General features: G+C 42.9%; 1 protein-coding gene across 1 annotated transcript in view; it reads right to left on the bottom strand.

Annotated features, from left to right (window-relative positions):
* Positions 1-301: 301 nt before the first annotated feature.
* Positions 302-12,348, bottom strand: part of plekhh2 (pleckstrin homology domain containing, family H (with MyTH4 domain) member 2) — a 79,428-nt gene continuing 67,381 nt past the window's right edge. Inside the window, exons 25-30 of the mRNA XM_051919659.1 lie at positions 8,499-8,640; positions 6,693-6,838; positions 5,617-5,746; positions 5,422-5,508; positions 1,020-1,169; positions 302-937 (exon numbers count right to left, since the gene is read on the bottom strand). Of these exons, the coding sequence (XP_051775619.1) occupies positions 767-937; positions 1,020-1,169; positions 5,422-5,508; positions 5,617-5,746; positions 6,693-6,838; positions 8,499-8,640 (826 nt within the window). The 3' untranslated portion in view covers positions 302-766. The remainder of the gene's footprint in view (positions 938-1,019; positions 1,170-5,421; positions 5,509-5,616; positions 5,747-6,692; positions 6,839-8,498; positions 8,641-12,348) is intronic.

The raw sequence follows: 12,348 nt of genomic DNA, 5'->3' as shown, positions 1-12,348 counted from the left end.
GGAGCCAATCCCAGCCAACACAGGGCACAAGGCAGGAAACAAACCCATGGCAGGGTACCAGCCCACCGCAGGGCACACACACACACCAAGCACACACTAGGGGCAATTTAGAATCGCCAATGTACCTAACCTGCATGTCTTTGGACTGTGGGAAGAAACCGGAGCACCCGGAGGAAACCCACGCAGACATGGGGAGAACATGCAAACTCCACGCAAGGAGGACCTGGGGAGTGAACCTGGGTCTCCTAACTGTGAGGCAGCAGCACTACCACTGCGCCACCCTGATTAATAACGTTCAATTTAAAATTCAGAAAAAAAATTTTCTTTCTTTCTGTTAGTTGTTGTGCTGCAAGTGCTCCATCCATTATCTTCTCTGGTATATCTCACCTGTACTGTCCCATAACAGAGAAGGTGCTTTGAAAACATCCGAGAAGAGCACTGGTTTATTAGAGAGCACTGCAATGGTACAAGCTGACCACGGGGTGCACCATGCTTTGGAACACCACGAAGACATCTGAGCCAAGTCCACACTCTCATTATGGCTGAAAGATGTTGAGTGAGTTCCCAATGACTGTAGATATATTTCCTTTACTTTATCTCTGAAACACGACCGTGCCAGAGTTGAATGCGAAACAAGTTTCAAGACATATTATAAGATGCACCTGCCTTCTCTAACAAGCTTTACCAGAAGGTCAGTAGATTGGTTAGGCACACTGAATAGTAATCAAGCAGGCTGATCGAGTTCTTCTGTGCATTACTAGTCATCTCAGAGCAAGGTGGGCCCTTTGGTTGTTCGACTGGGGAGCTTCTGGGGTTCATAGCACGGACCATCTAGTGGAACAGAGAGGAAGGCTGGAGCAGATAAATGATGTGTTGATGTTTTCTGTTGCTGGAAACTATTGATGTAGCTAGCAATAAGTAGAGTCATCTCTAAGATCTAAGGATACAACATGAGAAAAAATATCTTTCAGTGAAGTCATTTGACTTGAATGATGGGAGCGCTCTAGATATATACCCACCTTTGGCTTGGGCATGGCAAACAAGTGCTTTTCTGTAGGCTTGTCTTTGATATGCCCATTACCAATGGCTAGACCTACAACCAACATGAAGTCATCTCGGCAGCCTCCAAAGGTCATCAGGTTTCTGTGAACATAGGACATCAGTGGCCTCTGTGGAAAGTGTCAACAGTTATGTTAAAATTACATACAGTGCATCCGGAAAGTATTCACAGCGCATCACTTTTTCCACATTTTGTTATGTTACAGCCTTATTCCAAAATGGATTAAATTCATTTTTTTTCTTCAGAATTCTACACACAACACCCCATAATGTCAACGTGAAAAATGTTTACTTGAGGTTTTTGCAAATTTATTAAAAATAAAAAAATTGAGAAAGCACATGTACATAAGTATTCACAGCCTTTGCCATGAAGCTCAAAATTGAGCTCAGGTGCATCCTGTTTCCCCTGATCATCCTTGAGATGTTTCTGCAGCTTCACTGGAGTCCACCTGTGGTAAATTCAGTTGACTGGACATGATTTGGAAAGGCACACACCTGTCTATATAAGGTCCCACAGTTGACAGTTCATGTCAGAGCACAAACCAAGCATGAAGTCAAAGGAATTGTCTGTAGACCTCCGAGACAGGATTGTCATGAGGCACAAATCTGGGGAAGGTTACAGAAAAATTTCTGCTGCTTTGAAGGTCCCAATGAGCACAGTGGCCTCCATCATCCGTAAGTGGAAGAAGTTCGAAAGCACCAGGACTCTTCCTAGAGCTGTCCGGCCATCTAAACTGAGCGATCAGGGGAGAAGAGCCTTAGTCAGGGAGGTGACCAAGAACCCGATGGTCACTCTGTCAGAACTCCAGAGGTCCTCTGTGGAGACAGGAGAACCTTCCAGAAGGACAACCATCTCTGCAGCAATCCACCAATCAGGCCTGTATGGTAGAGTGGCCAGACGGAAGCCACTCCTTAGTAAAAGGCACATGGCAGCCCGCCTGGAGTTTGCCAAAAGGCACCTGAAGGACTCTCAGACCATGAGAAAGAAAATTCTCTGGTCTGATGAGACAAAGATTGAACTCTTTGGTGTGAATGCCAGGCGTCACATTTGGAGGAAACCTGGCACCATCCCTACAGTGAAGCATGGTGGTGGCAGCATCATGCTGTGGGGATGTTTTTCAGCGGCAGGAACTGGGAGACTAGTCATGATAAAGGGAAAGATGACTGCAGCAATGTACAGAGACATCCTGGATGAAAACCTGCTCCAGAGCGCTCTTGACCTCAGACTGGGGCGACAGTTCATCTTGCAGCAGGACAACGACCCTAAGCATACAGCCAAGATATCAAAGGAGTGGCTTCAGGACAACTCTGTGAATGTCCTTGAGTGGCCCAGCCAGAGCCCAGACTTGAATCTGATTGAACATCTCTGTAGAGATCTTAAAATGGCTGTGCACCGATGCTTCCCATCCAACCTGATGGAGCTTGAGAGGTGCTGCAAAGAGGAATGGGCGAAACTGGCCAAGGATAGGTGTGCCAAGCTTGTGGCATCATATTCAACAAGACTTGAGGCTGGAATTGCTGCCAAAGGTGCATCGACAAAGTATTGAGCAAAGGCTGTGAATACTTATGTACATGGGATTTCTCAGTTTTTTTATTTTTAATAAATTTGCAAAAACCTCAAGTAAACTTTTTTCATGTTGTCATTATGGGGTGTTGTGTGCAGAATTCTGAGGAAAAAAATGAATTTAATCCATTTTGGAATAAGGCTGTAACATAATAAAATGTGGAAAAAGTGATGCACTGTGAATACTTTCTGGATAATAATAATAATAATAATAATTCATTACATTTATATAGCGCTTTTCTCAGTACTCAAAGCGCTATCCACACAGGGAGGAACCGGGAAGCGAACCCACAATCTTCCACAGTCTCCTTACTGCAAAGCAGCAGTGGATGCACTGTAGCAGGGTAAAAAAGGTGATCATTGAGCAGCAAACCCACTAAAAAGATCCGAGAATCAACATGCAGTTATAGAAAACTCTTTAAAGAGTGACTGCTTAATATAGCCGAGCATCCCAAATGAATCAGCTACTGAAACAACTGCCTGACCACTGTTTAAGGCTGTTGTATTCTGATAATAGTCTTCAGGAATTTACCAAAGTGCTCATACTAAATAGCCATGCATTTCCTTAGAGTGCAGGAGTAGCTAATACAGATCGGACAAAACTACCAGAGAATTAGAGACAAGCAGAAGGGTAAAAGTGAAAGAGCAGAGAATCCTGTAAGACGGACTCATGCAAGTATGACCAATCCACAGTCCTTGTATTGCCCGAGAATGAATATACAAAATTCACACAAGATGGGTCTTCGTAGAGATTTGAGAATCATCTGAGAAGAACCAACCCATAGGGAGGAGAATCACTTGAGAATTACAAGATTCAAAGCAAGAGTAACCAATTTGTAGGGCTCAGATTTAGAGGGTCATGCGTATATCAAAATGGCTGCAACAAAGTGATAATAAGACAAACGACCATCAGATAACTCACTCAACAGTAACCATTGCACAATTTTGGTAATAATCCCTAAGAGACTGTATATATAAAAAAAAAAAAAAAAAAGAATCCACATAAGGTCTTGCAGGAAGGAAATCAAGAAGAACCTTCAGGACTGGCCATTCTATAATACAGGCAAACGCCAGAAGGTGACAGCATCTAAAAACAGCAGAGACTTAAGAGTGACCACTTGAAGGGAAAGAGACTTGCATACACTCATCGGCCTCTTTATTAGATACACCTTTTCAACTGCTGGTTTACACAAATAACTAATTGGCCAATCACCCGGCAGCGACTCCATGCATTAAGGCATACAGACATCATCAAGACAACCTGCTGAAGTTCAAACTGAGCATCAGAACGGGAAAGAAAGGGGATTGAAGTGACTTTGAACATGACATGGCTGTTGGTGCCAGACAGGCTGGTCTGAGTATTTCACAAACTGCTGATCTCCTGGGATTTTCATTCACAGCCACCTCTAGGGTCTACAGAGAATGGTCCAAAAAGTGGAAAATATTCAGTGAGTGGCAGTTCTCTGGCCAAAAATGCCTTGTCAGTGCCCAAGGTCAGAGGAGAATGATCAGACTGGTTTGAGCTGATAGAAAAGCAACAGTAACTCAAATAAGCACTTATTACAAACGAGATATGCAGAAGAGCATCTCTGAATGCACAACATGTCAAATCTTGAAGCAGATGTACTACAGTAGCAAGAGACGACACTGAGTGACACTCCTGTCAGCTAAGAACAGACAACTGAGGCTACAATTCACATGGGCTCAACAAAATTGGGCAACAGAAGATTGGAAAAGCCTTGCCTGGTCTGATGAGTCTCGATTTCTGCTGCCATATTCTGGTGGTAGGGTCAGAATTTGGCTTTAACAACAAGAAAGAATGGATTCATCTTGCCTTGTATCAACAATTCAGGCTGGAGGTGTTGGTGTGTTGGATATTTTCGTGGCACACTTTGAACCCCATTGTAACAACTGAGTATTGTTTAAATGCCACAGCATACCCAACTATTGTTGCTGACCATGACCATCCCTTTATGACTGCAGTGTACCCATCTTCTGGATAAGGATGGGTAACGTGCCACTTCAGAAAGCTCAAATGATGTCAAACTGGTTTCTTGAACATGACAAGAAGTTCACTTTATACAAATGGCCTCCACAGTCACCAGATCTCAATCCAATACTAGAGCACCTTGGTGGATGTGGTGGAACGGGAGATTTCCATAATGGATGTGCAGCCGGAAAATCTGCACTAACTATGTGATGCTATCATGTCAATATGGACCAGAAGTTTCCAGAACCTTATTAAATCTATGCCACAAAGAATTATGACAGTTCTGAAGGCAAAAGGGGGTCCATGCCGGTATTAGCAAGGTGTACCTAATAAAGTGGCCGGTGAGTGTATATCACAGGGTGAAGATTAGTCTATGTGTGATCAGTTTATAAGACACACACCACTGGATCGGACTAATCATCAGAGACTGATACAAAATTGGTCACGTATAGAAATTCGCCAAAGAGTTGATTAACTGTTAAACAGCACAGGGATGGGTCGAAACTGATTATCAGCTGCAAATAACAATCAAATGCTCTCTAAAGCACAAAACAAACCAGACCACTGCACAAGACTGGCACGACAATGTGCCAGAGTAGTACCAAAAGTGACCTTCAAAATAAGGCCTAGATTCACTTGAAGATGAACAGTTCAGTTACGATACCTACAAGTGGGTCTTCAGCAGGCCTAAGAGTTGCCATGATAAATGCCAAGAAAGGCAGAAGAGTATGCGAGAGTTATACTCTTAAGAAAGCTGCTAGCAGAGATCAGCTGTAAGACTATTTCAGAATGATAGGCCAATCCTCACCATTGACTTCTGCTCCAGGACAGTGATGCCAGTTTCATTAACTGCTAACCATACAGGGACATTTGGGCAAGGCGATGATGTGATTGTCTAAAAAGAAATAAGTCATTATGGCATGTAGTCCGAGTGCACTGTCCTAATATGTGTAACAGAACAATGTAAAATGAGACCCTTGATTGGATACACACAGCTACTCACTTTAGCAAAGAACAGCTTAGCTCCAAACAAATGCCATTTCCTTGCAACAGTCAGGTAAATGCGGACACAGTCTGAGGCTGTTCGCCCCCTCAGAGATGTCCATTTAGCTATCAACATCTGGCGCAGCTGCCTAAAAATAAGGCAAAAAGAAAGTGATACAGATGTACGTTCTAAAGCAGTACCCAAGGATCTGCACAACTCAAAAGTTTATGTGCAAACTGACACAACGTACAGGTGAATTGTCTCTCAAAAACCTACATCCATATCCACTGCAAACACTGCACGTCCATTACAGGTAATCTAAACATCTCCACAAACACACATGCACAGTATCCATTGTGGCACTCTGGTGCTCACAGTGTGATGGGCGGCCTCAGCCATTACCTGGCCGGGACGCCAGCTGGATGGGAGGACCAGGGGAGGCAGCATCTCCGAGGCAATATCTCCCCTGGGGCGCTAGACGGCAGGCCTCCTGGGCAGCTGTAGCACCACAGATTCCCACAGGACACGCTGGGAGCTGGAGTTGGGTAAAGCCCTGTTGAGTTCCATGGGGGCCACCAGGGGAGCTGCTGAGCCCTATAGTGGACTTCCACCACACCTGGGAGTGATTCCAGATAATACTGATGAGCCACCTGGAGCACTCCCAGGAGATGAATAAAAGGAGCCGCTTCACTCCATTCAAGGAGCCAGAGTCGGGAGGAAGTGGACGAAGCTTGCTGGGAGAGGAGTGGAGGTGGAGAGAAGAAAACGACTGTGCTGTCATTGTGGACATTATTTTTATATTGCTGGGAACTGGCAGCTGAAAAATAAAGGTGTGCTGTGTAACAATTTGTGTCCTGCCTGTCTGTGTCGGGGTTAGGGTGGCTGTACACGCCCTGGTGGCCCACAAGAGATATGTCTTAAATTTTTCCAGATTGATCCCAGGTGGAACACTGGGTTTTGATGACATTGTCAAAAATTAATACATTTTCTAGATTCTGCTCTCCGTTTAAGTTGACCCTACTCAAAGCTGCTATATAGTCTTGCTAAAGTATACAACTATAAAGAAGAGACTAAACCAGAAAACACAACCTTACCGGAGCTGGTCATCTGAACAGCCCTCTTGATACTGTTTTGGGTAGAACCTGTCCAGTATTTGTTTGAGTGTTTGCTTGGACTTGGACTGGGAAGACACTTGTCCGGCTGTGGTCGCACATGGGTGATCAAAATCTCCAAACTCCACCTGTGAGAAATGAGTATCTCAAGTCTAGTATAACTATTTATTACTAGTCTGTTCAAGAAATTATAGCATACACTAGCATTGATGGAGACAGCATGCAAACTACCATCAAGATATGCAAACGATTTCCCAGGAGTACACCCCATGGATTCCATTATTTAGGCCCATCTTCAGGTAATATGTTGTATTTTACTCATTCTTCTCCTCTCATTAGCATCTCGTCTCCTAAAGATACCCTCTTCCTCTGAGTAAAATACTCAAACTATCTACTACTCATAATCACCTTTTATCTAATTTGTTAGTTGCAGGAATCAATCATCTCCACCTGAAGTCACAATTGTGCTTCAAGGTGATGCACATGCACTTACCAAGATCTACAAGACATCATCTTATCATGTTTATTCTGCATCTTAATTTATTTCTTTTTATGTTTAACATTATTTTTGGTACATCCCCGATATTATTCACTATATGACAGTTTCCAGAGATGCTTCCTGTTCCTGTGTTGTTGTGGTGCATGTACTAATTGATCACTTAATGGTCATTGTCTTATTTACCAGCAAGGGGTGGTGGATGCCTATCTGAATTTCATGAAATATAAATATTCATCTTGGCTCATTAAATAAATAATAACTTTTCTGAATTTAAAGTTTACAACTTGTCTCCCCCATGACGACAAATTTAATTTTGCCCCACTAAGAAAGTTTACATGATTGATTGAACTTGCCTGAATTACAAATTACAATTTAGTACAACATTTCCAACCTCTGAAACTTAATCTTAAGAAATAAGAAACTAATGGCATGCATTTTCATTAACAGGCATGCTGGTTGTTCAAAGCACTGTAAATCAGTAAATGTTATGTCACATTACTTGAATTGTAGTCGCAGACTTCATTTACATAATCTCAGAGATGTGGGGGCAATCACAGTGCACTCCCATCAATTGTATAGTTTGAAATCCCCAGTCCAGCCAGTTTGAGACTTGCCCTGACACAATCAAACAGGATTGATTTTGTCTTAGGTTATTGGGATGGGCTGGTGTGAGCGTGAGGGCTGGCAACCAATGCACTCTCATTTAGAAGAACAATGCATATAACGTTGGAAAGAGTAATAAGGAACACAGGTGTTTTGAACTTGAAAAACAGAAGAAAGTCTCATGTGTCTAATGTTGCAGGAGATGAACTTGCATACCCATAAAGCCTTTGCATATTCACCAGCTCCATCAATCAGCAGTTTATTGGCTGTCAGAAAAAAGGGCAAGTTAAGAAACTTTGGGAAGCCATCACACAGCTACGTAATTTGACATACCTTGCGATTTCTACTTGTATAATCTGACATCTTAAAGCAATGAGATTAGTACCTGCTGTCATCAACTTTGACATCCCCTCTGACTAGAAGTCTTGTAAACTGACACTGTCTTAAGTAAGCTTTTCTAATCTAATGTGGGCCCTCTCTTTCCATCACTTGACATTTACTATGGCCAGATTCAGCAACCGTCTACAGTGAATATAAACTTGAAATGTATCACACCCCATATGAAGACTACAGACCCAAAACACAATTTCACTAGACTTATGTCTATACAGGCAGCTAAAGTAGGTAATAACAAAAGAAGGGTTGGGGCTTTCAACCAAAAAGAACCAAAAAGAAGCCTAGCGTACCTGTGTGAGAAGTGCAGCCATCTCCAAGGCCAGCTCTTTGTTTACAGGAAACTGTCCGAGGATTATTTCTTCGTTGGTCTGATACATGAGTAGCAGTCTCTCTCTTTCAGTTTCTCCCCTTGCAAGCTGTGAGAAATACAGTCTGTGGGAGGATTAAGAGCAGACCAAACAACTCAGAAGTGAGGGATGTACTCTCGGTTTTCTGTAGGAAAGACACTCACAAATTATCTGAAGATGTGCCACAGTAAGGGCACCCTGCTGTAGTACCAAGTGGACATTGCCCTTTTGACTTTAGCTTTCATTGCCACAAGACTGTCTCAGCCTTCAGATTAGATATATATAAAAGAAAGAATGCAGCTGCAAGAATCATAACTAGGAAACGAAAATCCGAGGACATCTCTCCAGTTTTGATGTCACTACACTGGTTACCTGTGTCATTTAGAATTGACTTTAAAATACTGCTTATGGTTTACAAAGCCTTAAATAATCTTGCACCATCCTATATCTTGGAATGCCTCTCACATTGCACTCCAAATCGTAACGTTAGGTCCTCAAATGAGTGTCTGTTGTGAGAGATGGCCGGCAGCTTATCCCAGCCAATACATCCAGGCCACTAGAGGGAGTCCTCCCTGCAACATGGAGGTGCCCCAGATTCCCGCAGGGCATCATGGAAAATGGAGTTTGGCTTCACAGCCCTGCTGGATACCGTGGGTGCCACCAGGGGACGCTGCAGGGAGACACGGAAGTACTCCCAAGTCATTGGGACGGAAGGACAGAAGTACTTCCGGGCTGAAGAAAAATATGAATCTTCAACCGACCTGGAAGTGCTAGTGAATCACATGGACTGAAGGACAGTTACGGAATATATAAAGGACTATGGGAAACCCAGCAAGCTGAGCCAGAGTTGGGAGGAAGTGTGACGGAGCTGCTGGGTGGAGAGGAGGATTTATCGTGAATATTGTATTGATTATTGAGTATTGTGGAGGTGGAGGTGCTTTGTGCACATTATTGAAGAAATTAAAATTATTTCTGGTACTTTTACCTGGTGTCTGGACATATTGTCTGTGGGTCTGGAGGAGCAACATCGCCCTCTAGTGCCATACTGTTTATAATTCCAAGAGCTAAACTTAAAAGAAGTGGTGAGGCGGCCTTCTGCTGTTATGCACCTAAAATCTGGAATAGTTTACCAATAGGAATTCGCCAGGCTAATATGGTGGAGCATTTTAAAAACTTGGTAATAACTCATTATTTTAATAGGGCTTTCTCATAGCTTCATTTTAGTTTAATCCTGATATTCTGCATATTCATTTAATTATCATTATTATTCATGGTGGCTCCGAAATCCGTACTAACCCCTACTTTCTCTGGTGTTCTTTTTCTGGTTTTCTGAGCCACCACCACCTGATCAAAGCACCGTGCTGTCCCTACATTGATGGATTGAAGGCCAGAAGTCCACATGACCGTCATCATCATCAAGTTCTTCCATGTGAAGTCCAAAAACCATGAGGACTGATTGAGATCACTTATGTTAGGCAGAATGCCTAGAGGGGGCTGGGTGGTCTCGTGGCCTTGGAACCCCTGCAGATTTTGTTTTTTTTTTTCTCCAGCCGTCTGGAGTTTTTTTCTTTTGTTTTTTCTGTCCTCCCTGGCTATCGGACCTTACTTTCATTCTATGGTAATTAGTATTGCCTAATTTTATTTTTTATATTTTGTCTTTTTTCTCTTTCTTCATCCTGTAAAGCACTTTGAGTTACATCATTTGTATGAAAATGTGCTGTATAATTAAATATTGTTGTTGTTGTTATACCTTAGCCTGATTGGCATTGATTCCATGTTTGGGGACAACTCAAGAGTGCCCAAAATGTTTCACAATATACAGTGAAGATGAGCAAACCAGTTCATTGCAGGTCAAACAGGAGAGTGTGTTAGATAAAATGAATGCACAACGACCAGATAGTCCCAGTTTTGGTACCAAAAGGTGATTTGTGGAAGTTGTTTTCTTGTGTTTCTTTATTTGTTTTTCTTTTCTCTTGTGTTTTTCTCTCAGGTCTCTTCTGAAGAAATAACCCAGTCCTGACTCACGTATGTCCTGTTTCTTCAAGGTACAAGCAGAGAGAGAGAGATGTGAAGACAATTTATAGCTGAACCAGTGAGCCAGGCAGAGGCGGAGCTAAAGGAGACCAATAAGGTCTGTGACTGAGAAGGTGTCTTGTTTTTATGACATTCTCTCCCACCACTTCTGCCTGTTTTCAGTGAGTGTGCCTTACAGTCAACTAGCATCCCATCTAGGATTGGCTTTTATGTTGTGTCCAGTGCAGTCAGGGTAGGCTTTCTCATAGCTTCATTTTAATGTAACCCTGATATTCTGTATATGCATTTGGTTATCTTTTTTTTTTCATGGCTCCAAAAATCCATACTAACCCCTACTTTCTCTGTTGTTCTTTTTCTGGTTTTCTGTGGTGGCGAACTGCGCCGCCACCACCACCTGATCAAAGCACCGTGCAGTCACTACCTTGATGGACTGAAGGCCATCATCATCTAAGTCTTCTACATGAAGCCTGAAGATCATGAGGACTGATTGAGATCATTTATACAGGTGCTGATCATAAAATTAGAATATCATGACAAAGTTGATTTATTTCAGTAATTCAAAAAGTGAAACTAGTATATTAGATTCATTCATTACACACAGACCGATGTTTAATCAAATGTTTATTTCTTTTAATGTTGATGATTATAACTGACAACTAATGAAAGTCCCAAATTCAGTATCTCGGAAAATTAGAATATCAATTAAGACCAATGCAAAAAAAGGATTTTTAGAAATGTTGGCCAACTGAAAGGTATGAACATGAAAAGTATGAGCATGTACAGCACTCAATATTTAGTTGGGGCTCCTTTGGCCTGGATTACTGCAGCAATGCGGCGTGGCATGGAGTCGATCAGTCTGTGGCACTGCTCAGGTGTTTTGAGAGCCCATGTTGCTCTGATAGTGGCCTTCAGCTCTTCTGAATTGTCGGGTCTGGCATATTGCGTCTTCCTCTTCACAATACCCCATAGATTTTCTATGGGGTTAAGGTCAGGCGAGTTTGCTGGCTAAATCAAGAACAGGGATACCATGGTCCTTAAACCAGGTACTGGTAGCTTTGGCACTGTGTGCAGGTGCCAGGTCCTGTTGGAAAATGAAATCTGCATCTCCATAAAGTTCGTCAGCAGCAGGGAGCATGAAGATGCTCTAAAACTTCCTGGTAGATGGCTGCGTTGACCTTGGACCTCAGAAAACACAATGGACCAACACCAGCAGATGACATGGCACCCCAAACCATCACTGACTGTGGAAACTTTACACTGGACCTCACGCAACATGGATTCTGTGCCTCTCCTCTCTTCCTCCAGACTCTGGGACCTTGATTTCCAAAGGAAATGCAAAATTTACTTTCATCAGAAAGCAGCAGTCCAGTCCTTTTTGTCTTTAGCCCAGGTGAGACGCTTCTGACGCTGTCTCTTGTTCAAGAGTGGCTTGACACAAGGAATGCGACAGCTGAAACCCATGTCTTGCATACGTCTGTGCGTGGTGGTTCTTGAAGCACTGACTCCAGCTGCAGTCCACTCTTTGTGAATCTCCCCCACATTTCTGTATGGGTTTTGTTTCACAATCCTCTCCAGGGTGCGGTTATCCCTATTGCTTGTACACTTTTTTCTACCACATCTTGTCCTTCTCTTCGCCTCTCTATTAATGTGCTTGGACACAGAGCTCTGTGAACAGCCAGCCTCTTTAGCAATGACCTTTTGTGTCTTGCCCTCCTTGTGCAAGGTGTCAATGGTCGTCTTTTGGACAACTGTCAAGTCA

The sequence above is a fragment of the Erpetoichthys calabaricus genome, chromosome 15 (genome assembly GCF_900747795.2).
Source record: "Erpetoichthys calabaricus chromosome 15, fErpCal1.3, whole genome shotgun sequence".
Classification (NCBI taxonomy): Eukaryota; Metazoa; Chordata; class Cladistia; order Polypteriformes; family Polypteridae; genus Erpetoichthys; species Erpetoichthys calabaricus.
Note: the sequence above shows the minus strand (reverse complement) of the source record. Positions and strands in the feature narration are given on the sequence as shown.